Raw genomic sequence first — 20921 nt, 5'->3', positions numbered from 1 at the left:
GAGCGTGTGTGATCTGGTGTGTCTGTATGAATGTGTGTGATCTGGTGTGTCTGTATGAATGTGTGTGATCTGGTGTGTCTGTATGCAGCACTGAGCATTGACTCTGGGGCCTTGAGTCTGCTAGTAACTACTCAGCCCTTTATTCTATTAGAGATGGGTAGAGTTCTGCCTAGCTTGTCCTTATTTGAAGTCTCCCTCATCAGTGTTCGTGTGATACTTGTAGTTTTCATTTTTTCAAGAACAAAAGCCTTCTTTAATATGTGACAAGTGGCATTTAGCATTTATTTCCCAATTTTTAATACTGTTTAACCACACCTAGGGGATTTATGCACATGCTCATATACATACCTATATACATACACATATGTGGGCAGTAAAGGTTATGGTTGTTACAAGATTAAGATTTAGATTAAATTATCAAGGACTTGACATTTCTCTTCTCTTTCAAAAAAAAAAAAAAACCCTTCTAGTTGTTGAAAGAAAACCTTGAGAGGTGTTGGACCGGTACTTTGGGAGCGGTTACCTTTGAAACCCAGAAAAAGAATCTTGCTGCCGAAAACCAGTATTTACGAATATCTCTGGAGAAGAAGGAGAAAGCCCTGTCTTCACTGCAGGAAGAGTTACGGCAACTCAGACAGCAGATTGGATTGTTGGAGGATAAAGGCACAAGTACCCAGTTAGTTAAGGAGAACCAGGTTCTTAAGGAGTGCTTAGAAGTGGAGAAACAGAAAACAAAGAGTTTCGTTAATGAAAGGGAGACTCTGTTAGAGGAAGCAAAGATGTTGAAGAGGGACCTGGAGAGAGAACAGCTCACAGTTAAGGCTCTGCGGGCAGAACTTGAGCAGCCAGTCCCTCGCCAGGTACAGGAGCATGCAGATTGTCCTAGTGTGCGGACTGAAGAGAAGGAAGTCGTGTTGTTACAGCAGAGACTCGCGGAGTTGGAGCAGAAGCTAACCTTCGAGCAGCAGCGCTCTGACTTGTGGGAAAGACTGTATGTTGAGGCGAAAGATCAGAATGGGAAGTCAGAGACCGAAGGGAGGAAGAGAGGAAGCAAAGGAAACCAAAGGGCTAAGAGCAAGTCGAAGGAGACGTTCCTGGGGACAGTTAAAGAGACATTTGATGCTATGAAAAATTCTACCAAGGAGTTCGTGAGGCACCATAAAGAGAAAATCAAACAGGCCAAAGAAGCTGTGAAGGAAAATCTGAAGAAGTTCTCAGATTCAGTCAAGTCCACTTTTCGACATTTCAAAGATACCACCAAGAACATCTTTGATGAGAAGGGCAGTAAGCGATCTGGAGCTTCAAAAGAAGCAGGAACCGAAAAGCAAAGAACAGGTTATGGTTTTTCTTTATACTCACTGCACGAGGTACAGAACCAGAACCAGAATGGCAGAGGCCCTTCTGCACAGAGGGATGGAGGGAGAGAAAAGCCCAGTCACTCAGAAGAAATTAGAAAAAATGCAAATTCATACACGTTCAAGGACAAGTTCGATTGCAAGGACACCCATTCCACCAGAAGGGGTTCTTCGGGTATGTTTGAATGTGCTGGGCAAGAATCTGCTAGCCCTGTTAATGCAGCGAGTCCTATCAGGATGAATGACTTCAGAGAGCTGATTCAGTGGTACTTATTGAATGAGCTGGGCACTTTTCACCACTGGAAAGAACTGGATCAGTTCATCAGTCCGTATTTCCCGGATGGTGTCTTTAGACAAGACCAGAAGCTCTTCGCCCACTTTGTTGGTGCCGTGAAATGCTACCTTAAGGGAATAAAGGAGTATCACGTAGCGGATGACCGTTTGGAGAAGTTGGACGGATACATATATAGACACTTTGGGCACAATTCTGCCCTTCCATTCGGACCCAGGTCGGTTTACATAAAACTATGTTACTATAATAGATTCTAAGAGTGGTATATTGCATAGTGTTTTTTTTTTAATCGCTGAGCTTTTTGGCAGGTTACTGTTTGTAAGAGGCAAGCTTTAGTACCACTGAAATTCAGAATAAATTGAAAAAGTTTTAAAACTTAAATATTACAAACTGAAAAAATTCATTGGCTTGAACAAATGATTAAATTATACCTTAAAAATTAGTTAAGAGTATATTAACTTATTTGAGCCAATTTGGTTTCTTTCAGTGTAGTATAATCTTTGATAGGAAGCTAGAACAGATTTTAATGTCAAGTTTAGGTCATGCGCAGCTGCCTCTCTGTCATCATTGTTGGTTTTATGTGACAGTAAGAGTACTCATTGATCGGCCACTGTAGAAAAGGGTGGTGGATGGTCAGGAGCCACAGTGCTCCATAATCAATCCTGCGTGCATTGTCCTTCAGCTTTTTAGTCTGTAACTGCATGTATGTGATGTTTACCTTTGAGATTCACATAGTTCCATCTTTATGAATAAATCAAGTGTGCCTATAAAATAATGAGACTGGTTTCTGATGTCTTTAGTTCCTGAAGCAGGTGTCTAGTGCTGTGCCGAGCAAACCCCTGGCTCTTTAGGAATTAGGTGTGCACCTAGTGGCATCACGGTGTATAGTGACCTCAGGGCAGTCTGGAGACGGCCAGGAATTCTTCATGATTGAAGTAACCTTGCCTCTAAACTGGCTTTTGGAAGAGAAGTGAGGGTTAGTTCGTCCCACAGGGAAGGCATCTTACTGGAATGGAAGGTCATTTGCAAAGGTGTGGAAGAATGAAGACCTACTTCTTTATGAATGAAACAGGTGGGCTGGAGGGAATTAGGAAGGTCTCTGCTTTGTCCTGAAGTGTCTGTCTTGTGAGATGGAAAATTCCTGAAGGATTTTGTCATGGGGTGGGATTGTGCCTAGCCCTTTAGCTGACTGGCAGCAGCCAAGAGGATTGATTGGCAAGCTGTGAAACCAGCTGTGGTATCTGCACATGAGATGCTGATGAGGTGGGAGGAGACAAGATACATTTAAAACAGCGCATAGTAAAACAGTTATATCTTATATAAAGGGAGTAGAAAGGAAGTGATTTCCATACATCTGGAATGATATTACTCAGAGAATACCAGAAGATGCTAAGCAGAGGATCAGAAGTGGATTGGTTTTGGAGGTGCCTGTTGACATTTATGTGGAGAGGATCGGTTGGCAGTTAGTTACCCAGCATTCATTGACTCACTTCAAAATCAGTCCCCATTGGAAGGGCTGTGCAGGGACGCTGACAACTGTGCCATTGTAGAGAAGGCCAAGCAAGCAAAGACTGCAGAGCGAGAGCACAGGCACCCAGAGGTGGGAGTCAGTGCTGCGCTGAGGACTACGGGGAGCTGCCATGGCTCTGTGTGAAGCAATGGTGGCGGGTGCAGGGAAAGTCAGACAGCTTTGCTTTGCAAGTGTGCGTATAGATTTCAGCTGAGCGATAAAGCCAATGGACACGACATCTTTAAAACTGGAATAACGGAACATCTCATTATTTTATTGTCACATTCCTGTTCCTCATTACTTATTTGGTTTCCCCTTCCAGCTGGTACAGTTGTATTTATCTCTATTTTTTTCCTTTATTGTTGAAAAGTAGTGAATTCCCCCTTTCCTGGTATTATAATAGAATTATATTTTGTATTTTATCTTTTTGCAGTGCTCAGATAGTAGATTAATGGAGAAAAGCATTAAGTTATTTTTACTTTTAGAAAACTGAACTCTAACATAGATAAAAATGTGTTTACTGCTTTCAGTCGACCTGATAAAAAGCAACGTATGGTAAATATTGAAAACTCCAGGCACCGAAAACAAGAGCAGAAGCACCTTCATCCACAGCCTTATAAAAGGGAAGGTAAATGGCATAAATACAGTCGCACTAATGGAAGACACACAGCAAACCTTGAGATAGAACTGGGGCAGTTACCTTTTGATCATAAATACTGATTTATGGTTAAATTAGGAAATTTAGAGGAGTGGATGCTTTCTCCTTTGTTTGGTGTTGAAATTAAGGTGAAACCCCCAAGATGACTGTCTTCATTTCTAGAGACTGTTTTGATGGCTTTATATTATGCAAAAGCAAAGCTTACTAACTTGCATTTTCCTATAGCTTAGGTTTGTTAAAAACTTTTTTTTTTTTTTGCTCTGGAAAAAAAAAAGTAGTTTTATTAAGGAAGCCAGGCATGAAATAGTCTGTGCATGAAACAAGGCTTGGTTTGAGTAGCTGAGCTCAGCTCATACAGGGCAGGAAGTGCCGCCATCTTGGTGTGCAGTATGGCTTGAGGAATGAGCTGAGACAAGGACCCCCTCTAACGTGTTCTACTCTCACGCTTTTGTCTCTCTGTGGGATCAAGAGCCCATTGGCTTGTGAAGAGCTTGCTGACTTGTTCTTGTGAACGCTCTTGCACACCTGAACACTGGAAGAACAATAAACTGCACCGTGAGGAAAACTAAAGGTCTCTGTCAAATCTGGCGTCGTACTAGTGTTTTCTCAGAATGCCTTGGTACAGTAGATGATACAGCCGCCCCCAAGTGTCTTCCTCTTCATTTCCCGAATCACTTGAAGTTCCCCTCAGTTACGCCAGCATCTCTGCAGCCGTCCTCACAGTTCATTCCCTCCTGTGGCGATGCTGCCGGGTAACCGTCGTTCATAGACATGTATGTGACTTCCAGTCCGACCCTCTGGCCAGTGCGTATGGAAGACAATAGCGGTCCTCTCATAGCTTCCTGAAGTGAGGAAGGCGCGGATCTCCTACAAGGAAATAAAGACACGTTGGTCAAGTGCAGTTTCAAAGAAATGTAGAGTTGGCCGGCTATAATTTCTCCTTTGTGACTTTTTTTCTTCATGATTCATGTAAGATTTCTACTTGTGGTAGCTAAACATATTTAGAGAGCTGCAGAACTAGGGCTCTTTCCTGGGCAAAGACCAGTTATGGAACATGGGGTTGTAATCATTAAATTTTATCAACTTTACTGGATTAAGAAACCATTGGAGGGGGGGCTGGAGAGATGGCTCAGAGGTTAAGAGCATTGCCTGCTCTTCCAAAGGTCCTGAGTTCAATTCCCAGCAACCACATGGTGGCTCACAACCATCTGGAATGGGGTCTGGTGCCCTCTTCTGGCCTGCAGGCATACACATAGACAGAATATTGTATACATAATGAATAAATAAATATTTTAAAAAAAGAAACCATTGGAGGGTGGGGGGGGTAGGGGCAGAAGAGGTGACTCAGGTCATGGTTGCTGACCTAGCATGAGGATCTTTTGGACCCCTAACGCACACAGAAAATTGGGCATGGTAGCTGGGTGAAGTGGCACAGCACGTCTTTAGTACTATGTAGCACTTTGGAGGCAGAGGTAGGTGGGCTTCTGTGAACTCCAGGCCAGCAGGGCTACACAGTGAGAGCTGGTCCTAGAAATAAACACAGGCTTGGTGGTGCCTACCTGTAGTCCTAACACTGGGTCATTGGAGTGGGGGCAGAGATAGGATTCTGGGGGATGTTGATAAGCTATAGTAGTTATGCTCCAGGTTTAGTGAAAGACCAGACTCAGAAAATGAGGTGGAGATAGACAGGAGGCATCAACTTAAACCTCCAGCCTTTCCGCATGTGTCCACAGGCACATGAATACACACTGAAGAGTTGAGACAGGGAGCACTGAAGCACATCTGGAGTGTGTATGTGCCTTACAGCATTGAGGGAAGACCTGCCTGGTATGGATGGCACATTCCTGTGGGCTTTCATCCAGTCTGCATAAAGAAAAGGGTAGAACAAACTGAACCAGGACATCCCCCCTTTTTAGATACCGCTCCATAGACCTGGCAGGCTCAGATTCCTCCACTACACCACCCAAGGGGTAGTGTCCCGAACACGAGCCAGAATAAGTCCTTCCTCCTTAAGCTAGTGTTTTGCCAGGCATTTGCCATAGCCATAAGAAGAGTAGCTCACACAGAGGAGTAAAGGGATCAGTGAAGCAGATCCATTTAAAGTGCCGAGTTGACTATTTCAAGTAGACATACCTTCTCCAGAACACTGAAGGTGACCAAGTGAGTGGGGAGAGATGCATTGCTTCGGAACTCTTGTTGTAGCCAACTTAAGGGATTTAGGTAGAACATATCTGCTTCATCAAGATACTGGGATTTTCCAGTCAGGTCTGGAGGACACTGGAGAAACCGCATGGACAGTGGGCAGTGAACGTGGCTGTGTAGAAAGGTCACAATAGTTAAGCACCCCAAGTTTCCATATTGTTTCAGGCTGACCTTGAACTTGCGGGACCTCAGGCAGAAGTGCCTTCCTTACCTGTAGTAAGGAGTGGAGTGGCAAGGCATCATGATGAACACGGAGACTGAAGCTGGGTCAGGACCTCTGGGGCAGATTTGCTGAATGTGACTCATGACATCCAGAGTGCCCCTCTGGTGAACTAGGCCAGTATAGAGAGCCAGCAGCATATTTGACAAAAGCAGGAAACTCAGAGCTGCCTTCCGCCATGCCTTCAAGTGGGCTAGTGAGTATCCTGCATGGAGATGGGCAGAAGGAAGTGGAACGCGGCGGTCTTGCTTTTCTGTTATGAGTTCATTTGTATGTAATTTTCCATGCAGACAGTATAAGCCTTGGCAAATAATGAATCGGCTTCTCTGCTCACTCACCACCATTGTATTCTCAGGCAGGAGCTAGCCTTTTTCTGCTGAGGCAAAGGTGTGGTATGGGTAATGGCTGTCCAGGCTTAACCTGGCAGACAAAGTCTGAGGGCGTCTGACATCTAGGATTTACAGGGGGATTTCTGAAATTGGAATGATGCCAAGGACAGTTGGAAAGAACCAGTATCACGGCTAGCCTGGACTAAGATGCAGTACAGGAAGCAGCACTGTGTGTTCAGTCATACCCAGTTGGATCCCACCACCTAATGGGGCTTTTTAGTTCCGTGTAACATGGAGGTGTAGTTCCCATAAACATCACTCTAAGAGCCTGCCTGGCTCCAGTTGCCTGGCCCTAGAAAAGATGCTTCTGGGTGTGGTGCTGGAGCGTAGCTAAGTGCCAGGATATTTGCCTGGCTTCCATCTCATGCACAAGGTACAAACCCCTTTGTGTAAGTTAACTCTTTCTATGTGTATGGGTTCTGTGAGCTCAAACATAGGTGCCAGGAAGTTTAGATTGCTGCAGGAAATAAGGCTGTGTTTCACCTACCACGTGAGTACTAAATCCTACAAGAAAGGTCTTGTAGTGGAACTGTGAACTCAGATACCAAAATTAACAGGAGAATATGCAGTGTGTGAGGCAGCACACAGCAGTGATCCCAGCCAATGTGGAGGTCTAGGCAAGAGGGTGCCAGTTCATAGCTAGCTTGGGCAATTAAGCAAGATCTTCAAGTTGAAGCTGTTGCTTCAGGGGACAAGGATTGGCCTGGAACTTTGGTTTCTTGTGCCTCAACTTCCCTAGTACAAGGATTACAAGTGTTTTATTTTTTTTTCCCCTTAAGACAGGAACTTGCCGGCCTGGAGGGATGGCTCAGCCGTTAAAGGCTAGGCTCGCAACCAAAAATATAAGACAGGAACTTGCCATGCACGTAACGCAGGCACCCTGCAGCACCTCTGGCAGCCAGAGTGCTGGAGTGCAGACAGGTGCCCTCTTCCCCGACTTGTTGGCTCTAGAACAGAGGCCGTCTTGAAGCAGTGCGTGAGCAGTGTGGATAGGCAGACCCGAGCTCAGAACAAGTGCTCTGTCAGCGGGAGGCAAGGTCTCTGCAGCCAGCAGTGAACCACTTGACACCTGCTACTACTTGGCAGCACTTCAGCACAAGTGCATCTCAGCATCTCCACCTTGGGCAGTCACAGCCTCCGGTTACTGATAAGAAACCAAGGCACAGTTCACGCTCTAAGGAACTCGTTATCCAGACCTCGTCTTAAAGGACTGAAATGAGTTCTGCTTAAGTAGGTATGTGACATTAGGCTGAAAAAAATCTTGCTGTTTTACTGCCTCTTGAATCTGGCCTGCTTTTGATTTGCTATGACCCAAAGACTGGTGGAAGGATCTGCAGATTTCAGATCCAGGCCTCCTGCCTTCCCACTCTTCCCTTGGGACCCACATAAGAAGCTCCACCTGACAGACTGGGCAGTGACAGGACTCAGGAGCCGATGTGTTTGGCCTACAGCTAGCCTGGTCCCACACATCTAGAGCCCTTCCTAGGCCTAGTGCTTTGTCCGTTTGGTGTGAGTGAGCACGGCTGAGATGTGACTTGTAAGGATAAATGGCATCAAAAGTCACTAATTAGACAACAGTGACTGACAGGTCACAAGAACAGAAGAAGGCCTGGATTTGAAGTGTTTAGGAAAGACTTGATAATTCTAAGGGAGGCTGTGCTGGGAGGCAAGCCTGGCCTCCCAGCACTGGGTGATCAGGAAGGAGGTCAAGGCCAGTCTGGATGACACAGTGAGATTACCAGCCAGACTCCGTCTCATCCTCTACCCCTGGCAAAAAAAGTGGCGTGGCAGGTGGATCCTTGTTTTACCTCACGTAACACAGGAGGAAAGCTATTTAGAAGCTGGGCAAGGTGGCTCACATCAGTAACCCCAGCACTTGGTAGGCTGAGGCAAGAGGATGACCCTTGTTCAAGGCCAGCTGAATAGTGAGGTCCAGGTCAGCCCTGCCTGCAAACTCAGACAGCAAACACTCATAGATCATCAGATTACAGAAAGAAGCCACTACAGTAACAGTTTCTAATAGGCAAGTTTTTATCTAGCCGAGTTGGAAATAAACTGGCACTGTCTCTAATGTTTTATGCTCTTCTGAGACAGACAGGATCTCGCTATCAAAATCCCAGGCTGCCCTTGACTTGTGGCTGGTCCTCCTGCCTTTTCCTCTCCAGAGGAATGCTGCCACACCTGGCTTCTCTTAACTATTTCTGTCATGTAGTGTATTCTGTATTAAACAAAACACTTACCACAGAACACCATGCAAAATGGTAAAACTGGATAGATAAACCTGAATTCTTTGTGGCCCAACATGCTATAATAAAGGATATTAAGGCAAAACATTAATTTTATACATTCATGTGAAATCAATGTATTTAAAATGAAATAAACATGATCTATTTTTCTAGTATCTGAGATGGAATTTTTTTTAAAAAAATAACAATTTTTCTATTATAATTCTCATTAATCTCAAACTCTTGACACTTCCCGCTTTAGTTTGAGTTGTTGGCACTGCTGGCATTACACCATGCCTGGCTTCAGACTCAGAAATCATACTCTTTAAAATAGAATGTGATTATGATTAAACAGTCTTGTCAGTGAGATTATGCTGTTCAATTACACTTAGAAAAATTATATTACCAATTCAATTAAGCAGTACTACTCAAATTTGAAATAAGGATACATTTATTCAAAAATATTTTTAAATGTTTGGGTGTGTGTGTTGGGGGTGGGGTGCTCACGCGATAGGGGGAGTTCGGTGGTCAGAGGACCAAGGACTCCTACCATGTGGATCCTGGCGATGCAGTTTTAGGGCGTCTGGCTTGGTGGTACGTGCCTCTCCCTGCTGAGCCCTCTCCCCGATACATGTCTGATAGTGACGATTGTCGCTGTCTGAACACCATACACTTAACTGTTACTTCCATCTGCCATAACCTTACTGCTCTAGCCTCAGAAAGTGAAGCTTGCTTTGGAATAGTTCAGAATCTCTTAGGAACATTGGAACGGTCACCTACGTGAACATAAAAGTCTTACCTGTACACCAGCAGTGTCCACAACACGGTCAGCAGTAGTATGTGCAGCCTCCTTGGGGCCAGGAAGCAGCCGTGGACGAAGAAAGGTAAGTGGGTTCCCAGGACAACTGGAAACCCTTGACTGAAGTACCAGTGCCATGGATGAGAGCCATAAAATGTCCCCAAATTCTGCAGCACGTTAAATTTCAAGAAATTAAATTGGACCAACGTCCACTGGTATAAGAAAAAGAAAATAGTGTCAGAAACTGATCTTGGACCTCTGAATATTGGATAGAATCATGATATTAAATAATTTAAATATCAGGCAGCAGCCTTACATTAGTAATTCTAATCAATGACATGAAGTCTGTTAATAACTTGTGGTTTTTTTTGTTTTTTTCCAAGACAGGGTTTCTCGGGGTAGCCCAGGCTACCCAGGAACTTGCTCTGTAGACCAGGTTTGTCTCAAACTCACAGCTAATAATTAATCTTCTAGGCTGCAGTGGAGTCTACTGCCCATAGTTCGGGAGCCTGTTTTGCAAACCAAATGAAGGGCAGAGTATTTTGATTGACAGGATTTCTGGATGACTAAGAATTAAAATCATTAAACATCAAGATGTGTGTTATGGAAACCACAGCAGAAGACACCAGAGAATACAGCAGGAATGATTCAGTGGATTCTGTTATAACTAAAGATTTGCCTCCGTTCCCAAATATTAATGGGTCTGTTTGTGTTCTGAGGTGGGGTCTCTTGTAGCCTAAGCTGGCCTCCACCTTCTCCCTGTGCAGCCAGGGATAATATAATGCTGACCACCTGATCCTCCTGCCTTCTCAGTGGGAACCCACACCCAGGCCGGTGTCATCACACCCAGATTGAAATACAAAAACATTACAAGTCCAGCTTGAGGCTTCAGAGCAGTAAATGGTTAAAAATAGCCTTTAGTTTAATCTGTTTTTACTTACTTGGCCAAAAAAGATGCGATCAATTATCAGAGACAAACTGAAGGTTATAAGTCTGAAAAACAAAGTAGAATGGTTACTCACATTTGAACCTGCCGGATTCCAAGCCAATGCCTTTTATAAACACTTTAAAGATGCTTTACAAGGGCTGGAAAGATGGCTCAGCAGTTAAGAGCACTGATTGTTCTTCCAGAGGTCCTGAGTTCAATTCCCAGCAACCACATGGTGGCTCACAACCATCTGTAAAGAGATCTGGTGCCCTTTTATCACCTGCAGGCAGAATACTGTAACATAATAAATAAGTCTAAAAAAATGCTTTACAAGTTCACCAACTGGATTCATACATTTTGAAAGATCCTTCACTGATGAGAAGCAAACTTAAGAAAAAAAATCCACTATTTTATCTATTCTTTTTTTTAAAAAGATTTATTTATTAAGTATACAGTGGTCTGCCTGCATGTATGCCTGCAGGCCAGAAGAGGGCACCAGATCTCATTTCAGGTGGTTGTGAACCACCATGTGGTTGCTGGGAATTGAACTCAGGACCTTTGGAAGAGCAGGCAATGCTTTTAACCTCTGAGCCATCTCTCCAGCCCCTATTTTATCTATTCTTAACTAACCAACCTGCCAACATAAAAATATGAATACTTATTATTTCAAAGTTCCCAGGGTTTAAACAAGTTCCATATGTAACTGGCCCCAAGTATATTACAAGAGATCAACTTCCCTGCTCCCAGGGCTGCCAGCAGCTTCGCTATCCTTGCACTTCTGAGATTGTACTGCCTTCCTGTGTGCGCTGAGAGTAGCTGTCTGTCAAACTGCTTTGGTTCTGTTTTGAGACAGTCTCCATTTTTAGTTATTTAGCTAAAGACAGTGTCAGTTCCCATCAAATTGTCAACTTGTCACACCTGAGAGAACCACAATTGGGGAGTTGTCTCCATCAGATTGTCCTTTGACACGTCTGGCGTTTTCTTAAATGTTAACTGATGTCATATTGTGTACCCACTGTGAGCGGGGCCATCTTCTGGCCCATAGGCCTAGGCTTGTAAGAAAGGTAGCTGAGCAATGCACAGGAAGCAAGCTGGTAGGCAGCGCCTCCGAGGTTGCCTTTCTTCAGTTCCCCCTCAGGTTTCTGCCTTGGCTTCCCTAGGTGATGGACTATAATTGGTATATTGTAATCAATCCTTTCCTCCCCAAGTTGCTTTTGTTCAATGTTTACACAGCAACAGAAAGCTAACAAGGAGACACAGCCATATAATTTTGTTTTGTTTTTTGAGACAAGATGGCTGGCCTCACACTCAGAGACCTACCTGCCTCTACCACCTGAGTGTTCCGATTAAAGGTGTGAGCCACCACTGCTCAACAGAGTTGTTTTTGTGAGTGGTGCTGGTGGCCTTGAACTTATGCCTCAGCCTCCTGAGAGACATTGCCTCATTTCCACCTTGAGATTTCTTCTTGGAATTGTAGGTAATGAAGGTGGCTTTTAGCTTTTGCATACTTACCTTTTTTGTTTGCTAATGGGTCTAACTTCATTCCAATGTGATTATAAAGGATACTTTGTATGGTTTGTCTCTTAAGATGTATTGAGCCCAAGGCCTTGTGCACAATAGAGAAGCACTGAGCCACTGAGTACAGCTGGGTGAGTTTCTGTTTTGTTTTGAGACTGAGTCTTACCATGCAACCCTGGCTGCCTAGAACTAACTCATAGATCCACCTGCCTTTGCCTCCCGAGTGCCGGGTTTAAAGATGTGTGCTACCACACCCTGCAAGATGAATCCCTTTATACTTAGTGGTCACTAGCATGACTTACACCCAAGAACATCATGGGGTCATTTGAGCAAAACTGTTCTAAGGCCCTTAATAAATAAAAGAGAAAACTTTAGGAAATAAAAGTGGAAATTCTAATAGACAGACACTTTGGTTTAACCGAAATAAAAAAAAAAAGTTAATCAGTCTCGTAAATGTAAAATGGAATACTGGGCCAGTGGAATGGCTCAGTGGGTTAAGGTGTTTGCCACAAAAGCCTGCTAATTGAGTTCAATTCCTGGAGCCCATATGGAGAGAACCACCACCACAAAAGTAGTCTTTCGGCACGCACACACTAGTGTTTAAAAAAATAACAAACACAAAGTTGAAAGTTTTCTGTGACATTAGATACAAAATCTTTCCCACAGCATGTCATGTTCAGGTTGATAGGATGTTATAGATGGCACCGCGGCCGGACTTACCCTACAGGTAAAAAGTGATGCAGGGTCAGATGGCGCTTTCTCTGCTCTTGGTAGAAATGGCTGAAGAGTAATGGCACCCATGGGATGAGCGCTGTGGGGCGGACTATGCAAGCAAGTGCAACCAGGAGTGAGTACTTGACACTAGGAGCAAGGGAAGGTCGTTACAGGAGACTGGGAGATGGAGCTGCAAGTTAGTCGGCTAGTTCCACTGTGAGAGGACTCCGGTTTGGGGGCTTTTGAGACAGGGTCTTACTTAAATAGCTCAAGCTCATTTCCCCTTTCATACTCCGAGCCTCCCAGGTGCTGGAGTTCCAGGCCTGTGCTGCCAAACCTAGGTTAGCACTTTCAAGTAAGAAGCAGATTCCTAATACTAATTGTATGTACTTTAAAATACACAAAACTTTAATGCTGCTTCATTGGCAGAAAAATAATAAACATTCTCCTAAGCAACTATGTAAAAAAAAAAACAACACTGATCCTTTCTTTAGCAGACTTTTAAGAAAATCCCATTATTTATTCATTGACGGCCTGAGTCCCTACGACCTTGTAGAGTGGAGATGCAGCCCAGTGGAAGAACATTCCAGGGCCAGGCACTGCTCCCGAGAAGGAAGGTGTTTTTGTTTGAGTAGAACTTGGTAAATTCTACTCACCTGTACCCACACACACACACAGACACAAGGGTGTGTAATCCCAGTACTTCAGGGCAGGTGAATCATGAGTTCAAGGTGAGGCTGCGCAGTTTAGAGAGTCACCCAAGAGTTGGGGTTGTAGGTATGAACCACCGTGCCCAAGCAACTCTGTTTGTCTGTAGTGTAGCCCAGGCTGGCCTCAAACTTGCTGTATAAAAGATGGTGACTTTAACTCCTGATCCTCCTGCCTCTGCCTCCCAGTGTTGGCATTACATAAATGTGTGACCACCATGTCCAGATAGGGTCAGTGATCTTTCACAGACCTACCCAGAGTTTCTCAAACTGAATGTGACATACAGAGAAAGTAGAGTAATCGGTAGTGAAACCACAGGATAGGGCCCAGCTAGGCCTCATCTTGATAATAAAAGACTATAAAACAGGGAGTTAGAGCCCTCGGGTTATAGAGCACAACAGAACAGCCCATCCCCACAAACTGCCTTTTTCACTTATAGTAGCCTCCTACATTTACCCAAATCGAATGCAGAAATGACCTTAATGGAGCATGGTGGTAGCATACACCGTTAGTCCCAGTACTTGGGAGGCAAAAGCAGGCCAACCCTGGTCTACATAGTGAGTTTCAGGATAGCCTGGACTACACAGTGGGGGCCTGTCTTAAGGAAAGGAAAATCTTGGTGCAAGAAGACTGAGGTGCACTGGCTTGTTTGTGGGCTTCCCAAGCCTCCCCCCCCCTCTCCTCCACCCCTCTCCTTTTTTGAGACAGGCTGTCTTTATGTGGCCTTGGCTCTCTAACTTACTTCTTAGTTGAAGCTGGCCTCAAACTCACAGATCTGCCTACTGCCGCCTCCGTAAATGCTGGGACTAAAGGCATGTGCCAGCATACCCAGATTTAGTACATTCTTTTGAAATCAGGTTTGAGTCTGGTGGTTTTCTACTATGTGTAGATAAAACCCAAGATGTGGAGCCTGGTTCCATCTCAGCCTCATCCTTGCTTGTTCCTCCCTCCCACACACTTGCTCCGTGATTCTGCTCAGACATTTCTCTCTGCTTGGTCTGGGGTTTGTTTGTTTTTTTTCCCAGCTCTGCTGACCCTCACCCTTGCTGGTCAGTGGACCTGCAGGATCACTTAGCCTCCCTTCTGATTGCTTTAGGGAACCGGAAGGCAGTCACAGCTTGAGTGAGGATTACTTATTCTCCTGGCTGATTACTTGTCATTGCTGAAGGCTAACTATGCCATTCTCCTGTGGGGACATTCAAGTAGAGAGAGCTTGGCAAGGATCCAGTACTCTTTCTTCTAGTCCTTTGGAGCCCACCAATAATAGGCTGCTACTTCAGTGAGCTCTGGGCACTACTGGATGCCCTTAGCACCGTCTACACCTTGTAACCAGACATCTTTTAAGACTCACCATGCAGTGTGACCGTTTTCTGTTACACTCATCGGAAACCTTTGGTTCCTCTAAGTCCCATGAACACGTGGGATCTACTGGATAGAAAATACTTGGGGTTTTTCCAAAGCACATTCTAGAACTCCCGTCTTACCTGTTCATGGACCTCGAGCCTTCCAGGGGATAGTAGAAGAGAGCAATTGCAGTGAGGGCAGTCTCCGTGGTGTTCGTGAGGGTTCGGGTACAGCAGTACCACGTGAACCAGGAGCACATCTGGCAAAAAAACTAACAAGTCAGGAGTGAGTAGAGCTGCAGTAGGAAATGGATCGAGTTTCTGTAGAAAGCACGATTCTAGATGCTACAGAAGCTATGTCAGAGGGGAAATGCCTGAAAAGTAGACATGGCCAACCGCTGTTTTTATCCTGTGCCACTCGCGGCTGATAACAGATTTGCGTGTCTTACTGCTAAGTTGGTAGTGGTTCTGGAAGGTTCTGATGAAAAAAAAAAGCCAGGCAGTGATGGTACACACCTGTAATCCCAACACTTGGGAGGCAGAAGCAGGCAGATCTCTGTGAGTTCAAGACCAACCTAGTCTACAAATCGAGTTCCAGGACAGTCAGGGCTACTCAGAGAAACCCTGTTTTGAAAAACCAAACAAACAAACAGAACACAAAGGTTCTAATTTTCATGATGGAAAAGAGTTTCCTTGAGGAGAACTCAGGGAAGGTCTCAAAGGTGGGCTGCCATCTCTGCTACCACTTCACGTGTGCCTTTGGCAGTGCGCATAAAACATAAACACAGTTGCCATGGGGATGAGTCCGTGTCTGAATCGATTAGCAGGGACTTAGTCACTAAGCTAATTTTCTTTATACAATGTAAAACACAAAACAGACCAAGGCGCTAAGAGCACTTACTGCCCTCTTAGAGGACAGGAGTTCAGGTCCCAGCACCCTGCCAGTGGCTCACAAACACCTCTAACTTCAGCTGCAGAGAATCCCACACTCTCTTCTGGCCTACATGGGCACCACGTTCAGACACACAGAAAATAAAACACATCTTAAAATGTAAAAAAACATGTCAGCACACATAGGCCCTTCCTCCAGGTTACTAATACATCATAATCCAGAAATGTGTTGGTGAATGGAAAGCTTGGAATTTAAAGTGTATTTTGTGATAGAAACAAAATCAGTAGATGGGCAAATGGTTCTCGTGGGCAGAGTGAAGTAAGGAAACAGTGGCACTACACTATCCAGTCCCCCATTGGGGGAATAGTTTGACTGGGAGATACAAGGCAGAAGGGTCTCTGTGAATCTGAGGCCAGTCTGGTCTACACAGTGAGTTCCAGAACAGGCAGGGCTATGTAGGGAGACCCCGTCTCAAAAACGAAAGAAACACAAGAAATAAAACAAGATGCTTTTTCAGGCTGTGTCCTCCCTTACACAAGCCTAGTTCCTTCAGGCTCTCCAGCTAGAGCTGTGCTTCAGTAAAGGGCTTTCTCAGGCAATCGTGGGCTGGGGGACAGCGATCATAGGCTGTAAAAGCAGCTTCCAGAATGTCCAAAGACTAAGGAAAGAGATGAGGACTCTGACAGTTTAGATGCCCAAAGGATTCCATAACCGGCTTTGGGATCCGGCCTGTCCCACTTGGGCCTGAGTCAGGAGATGACATGTACTACTCAGATTTTACTGTTCTTAATTACGGAAGAATTTCCAGGCAGTCCCAGGGACCAGCAGTTTTAGGGCCCGTCTGCCCACGCATGCTCTGTCAAATGTCTGCAGTGTTAGGACTTACCACCCATTGTGCCACTTCCTGGTTTCCCACGCGCTTCATGAGCGAGTACAGCCTTACATCCGCTACAGCAGAGAGAAGAGCTTGGCCCAGTCTGGGAATCCAGATCTTCAGTGGGTAAAAAGAAAAGGTTTGTTGAGCACATCATCCTGGTTCATACTGAACTGCCATAAAAGCAAAATCCTAACCATCCACAGAAAGCCACCCTTCCATCTCTGTAGTCACTCAGGCGTGGGTGGTGTGTGTGGTGTATGCTTAGCTTGCCGGCTCTTACTTGCAAAGCAGCCCCTTCCCCATCTTTTGGAAAGGCTTTGCTATGTAGCCCCGCTGTCTTTTCCTGCCCCAGCACCCCCAAGTATTGGGATTTACAAGTGTGAGACACCATACCCCACTTACCCATTTTTATATTTATGTATATCTTACAACACTAATATACTTTGTGATAGTCGGCACTGAACCTAGGGCCACGTGCATGTTAGACAAGTGCGCTATCACTGAGCTCCTCCTGAGCAGCTTGAAACCATTTTATTGTGTTATGATTCAATTTTAGGGCGGTGGTGGTGCACGCCTTTAGTCCCAGCACTCTGGAGGCAGAGGCAGGCGAATCTCTGTGCATTGGCATTCAAGGCCAGCTTGGTCTACAAGAGCTAGTTCCAGGACAAAGCTACAGAGAAACCGTATTTTGAAAAACCAAAAAGAAAAGAAAAAAAAGCACTTGTTTAGGGCTGGAGAGATAGCTCAGAGATTAAGAGCACCGGCTTCTCTTCCAGGGGTCCTGAGTTCAATTTCTCAGCCACACATCACCAACCATCTGTGATAAGATCTGATGCCCTCTTCTGGTCTGCAGGCATACATGCAGGCAGAACACTATAGTAAGTAAATCTTTTAAAAAATTATTTTAAAGAAAGATTCTCTTTTAGAAGCATACGGTAGGTTTTGTTTTTCAGTCAAGCATTTACAGTGCTGTGTGCTGGGTATCATAGCAGGTGTCACATGCATTAGCTCATTCCTTCAACAACATCTAACATCAGCCCGCTGAGACTTGTTTAACACACAAGGAGACCAAGGCACAGAGAGGTTAGGCTATGTGCCCGAAGCTCTAGAGCCAGTTAGCACTGATGCCTGGATTTAGACAGAGGTAGATCTGATACTGCAGCCTGGGCTCTTAACAATAAAAGTTTTTAAATCCAGGGCTGGAGAGATGACTAGTGAGTACCCAAGTTCAGTTCCCAGCTCCCAGGTCAGGAAGCTCACAGGCGCCTCCCAGCTCTAGAGCATCTGAACTTTTCTTCTGGCCTCCAGCACCAATATTTGTGTTCCAAGCACACATGAATAAATTAATCTTTTTTTAAAAAATGATTTTTTCTTTTTGGAGATGGCCTCAGCCACTGCAAAGAGAGGCATAGCCCTGTGTCAAACAAGCTAATCCAGAGCCTCAGTCTTTCTAGGTGCCACATAGCACCTCAGAACTGGACTCCCTTTGGAATGCTGGGGCCTGGTTTTCCTTGACTAAAGAGAAACAGTCCAAACTCCTGGGTCCAACTTGATGACAGCCTAACAGATCCTGAGGTCTGGCGTGTACCCCAGTGGAACCTGCCGGCGTGTACCTCAGTGGAACCTGCCGGCGTGCACATCAGCGGAACCTGCCGGCGTGCACCTCAGTGGAACCTGCCGGCGTGTACCTCAGTGGAACCTGCCGGCGTGCACCTCAGTGGAACCTGCCGGCGTGCACATCAGCGGAACCTGCTGGTGTGCACCTCAGTGGAACCTGCTGGCAGGTAGACGTGTACCCCAGTGGAACTAGCTGGCGTGTAGCTCAGTGGAACTTGCCGGCGTGTATCCCAGTGGAACCTGCCAGTGTGCACCTCAGTGGAACCTGCTGGCATGCTCAAGGGCTTGTTTTGGTTCTGTCCTGCTCCTCTTCCAAAGGATCCTAAAACTGAGGGTCGGACTAGACAGACTTCTCAGGTCCTGTGCACAGCCTCCTCTTAACAGCCCCTTGAAATCCATAGCCTAGAAACTGCAGCCTTACTACATAGTACAGAGACAATACAGGTCATTAAATGTTTGTCAACACTAATTTTCTCCCCAATCCAATGAATCAAAACATCATATAAAACAGATATTTTGCTGTCTTTAAACTGTGTTCTCACAGCAGATTTTCTCGTCATCTTTTATTTGTGTATGTTTTATGTGTGTGTGCGCACAGAGATGCTAGAGGGTGTTTGACCTCTTTCTCTGTCACATGTTCCTTTTGAGGCAGGGTCTGTTTTACAGGGTGAAGCACAACCCAGGGATAATCTTCTGTTTACCTCCTCAGAGCTGGCCTCACAGGTATTTACTTCTTTCATGGGTGCTGGGACCTGAACTCTGGTCTTTATGAAAGTGGACAAGGGCTCTTAACCTTGAGCTAACTCTCCAGCCATTCACTTTTATCTTCTTATTTAAAATTTAATTTATTTTTAAATATATTGAAGAACTCTACATCAGTGTCTTTGGTACAGTGGGCTTCCCGGACAAGGCTGGACTTTACCAACAATAGCCTTTTAGAAACAAATTTTCTGAGATTTGCAGTTATTAAACTATCATTCAGTTATTACCAACTAACTCTTGAAAAAGGAGTACATCTGGATTTAACAATTTTTGTCACTTTAATTTAAACTTACCAGCAATTGAACACTGTCTTTCCCCAAAAGATGCAGAATCTTGTAAATGCTCGCAAAGATGAGGGGGTAAGTGTAGCCCCTCAGTCTCTCTGTCCATTCCCAGGTCAGATAACCATAATTACTAATATCAAGGACCAAATAGCAAATAATACTGAAAAATTAATTTATACCTCTTTATATGAAGCCATATGTTTTTCTTTGACAATGAAGTTTTAAAAATTTTTTTTGTTTTGATGGTGGGAACTGATCGCCAGCCTTGGACATGCTAGGCAGGTTGTGCGCCGCTACAGTGCACCCTAAATCGTAAAACACAGAGTTGAATATTTGATCAACTAAAGTCTTAATTTCCTCAAATTAGAAAAGTGTTTCACAAGTCCAGCACGGTGGTGCACGCCTTTAATCCCAGCACTTGGGAGGCAGAGGCAGGTGAATCCCTGTTAGTTCAAGGTTAGCCTGATCTACAACGCACGTTCCAGGTCAGCCAGTGCTGTTAGGCAGAGGAACCCTGTCTTGAAAAAAAAACAAAGAAAAGAACTATAAAGGATATCTGAAGACCATGTGGTGTGCAACTTCAAGAGACTGCCAGTATTCATCAGGAACAAAACTCGTTTGCACTAGGAAGCAGTTAAGTATTCGCAGAGCAACAGTAAACAAGACCAGGTAAATGCTTTCTCCAAGAAGACCTGAAAAGCAAATCAAAGTAGTGACTGTGGCATTAAAGACAGGCAGCTCCTCCTTCAGATACACAACTGTGGCGTCCCTGGCTCTGCCTCCGGTTGTTAAGGTCCTTCACACCATTCCACAAATGTTACCTAGTTAAGTGATTTACTGGACCGGCTGTGAGTTAGCTAAGGGTGGGACTCTTGCTTAGCCTGCTTGAGGCCCTGAGTGTGTTCCCTAACAGCGTGTGCGGAGCAGGTAACAACCCATGAACACCTACAATCACTGCTAAAAGACAGAAACCCCACTAGGGGGCGGAGACACACCCACCCACACCCCTGTTCACCACTGGTTGATTCCTTAACCGAATCTCCCCCTGACCCTGCCCTGCCACTGGTGATTCCTTTCCGATGTGAGGAAGCTAAAGCTCAGAAAACTGCTTTGCCCAAAATAAAAACGCTGTTACTGACTAGGTAGTATTGCCGGTCGGCCACCTTCCAAGTTTGCTTTTCAGCTGCATGATGAATACAGAGTATTTTCTACTTTAGTTGTTAACAGTCCGTGTGTGAGTGTGGGAATCAGATTTTATGTTAAAATCTGTTCGTGATCGTGTCATCATCGCACGTCAATGGGGAAGCTGAGGCAGGAGGATTACGGCAAGTCCAAGCACAGCCTGCACCGCACAGCGAAGACACTATCCAGCGAGCTTCAGCGAGCTTCCACTGCGCTGCACAGCCCGCCAAAAGCCGCAGGCGTCAGGAGCCGTGAGCTCTGCCACGCAGCCCGCACTCACCGCCGCGCTGAGAGCGCTTCTCCTGCATATTCACGTACAGCGTGGACTTCCTCTTCCGCAGCTTCATCTCGCCGGAGCCGCTGTGGAGACTGCGGAAGGCCAGGCCGTGGTCGCCGGCCTCGGGCTCCATCCCTTCCCAGCCACCTGCAGCCCACAGGGAACCTGC

General features: G+C 45.3%; 2 protein-coding genes across 11 annotated transcripts in view; one reads left to right on the top strand and one right to left on the bottom strand.

Moving 5' to 3' along the window:
- The window catches only part of Ccpg1 (cell cycle progression 1), a 36165-nt gene extending 27138 nt beyond the window's left edge, over positions 1 to 9027 (top strand). For 4 of the 7 annotated variants that reach the window (XM_075965272.1, XM_075965270.1, XM_075965268.1 and 1 more), the window contains 2 exons: positions 471 to 1864; positions 3688 to 4385. In XM_075965272.1, coding sequence (XP_075821387.1) covers positions 471 to 1864; positions 3688 to 3877 — 1584 coding nt within the window. In that variant the 3' untranslated portion in view covers positions 3878 to 4385. Of the gene's footprint in view, positions 1 to 470; positions 1865 to 3687 lie in introns of all 7 variants that reach the window. The other 3 variants (XM_075965271.1, XM_075965269.1, XM_075965274.1) reach the window with 2 other exon arrangements.
- Pigb (phosphatidylinositol glycan anchor biosynthesis class B) lies at positions 2711 to 20885 on the bottom strand. 4 transcript variants are annotated; one of them, XM_075965275.1, is made up of 12 exons: positions 20756 to 20885; positions 19850 to 19985; positions 19303 to 19420; positions 16640 to 16744; positions 15003 to 15133; positions 12817 to 12957; positions 10592 to 10643; positions 9651 to 9862; positions 8867 to 8931; positions 6229 to 6442; positions 5949 to 6129; positions 2711 to 4682 (listed from the first exon to the last, which is right to left on the bottom strand). In XM_075965275.1, the coding sequence occupies exons 1-12, from the start codon at positions 20883 to 20885 to the stop codon at positions 4533 to 4535; spliced, it is 1635 nt and encodes a 544-aa protein (XP_075821390.1). In that variant the 3' UTR covers positions 2711 to 4532. The 4 variants fall into 4 exon arrangements, with proteins under 4 accessions (XP_075821390.1, XP_075821391.1, XP_075821393.1 ...); XM_075965276.1 differs by having other exon boundaries at positions 15003 to 15121; XM_075965278.1 differs by lacking the exon at positions 20756 to 20885 and adding an exon at positions 20433 to 20682.
- Positions 20886 to 20921: the final 36 nt, after the last annotated feature.

Source organism: Microtus pennsylvanicus, chromosome 3 (genome assembly GCF_037038515.1).
Source record: "Microtus pennsylvanicus isolate mMicPen1 chromosome 3, mMicPen1.hap1, whole genome shotgun sequence".
In the NCBI taxonomy this organism is placed as follows: Eukaryota; Metazoa; Chordata; class Mammalia; order Rodentia; family Cricetidae; genus Microtus; species Microtus pennsylvanicus.
This window is presented reverse-complemented; position numbering and strand designations above follow the sequence as displayed.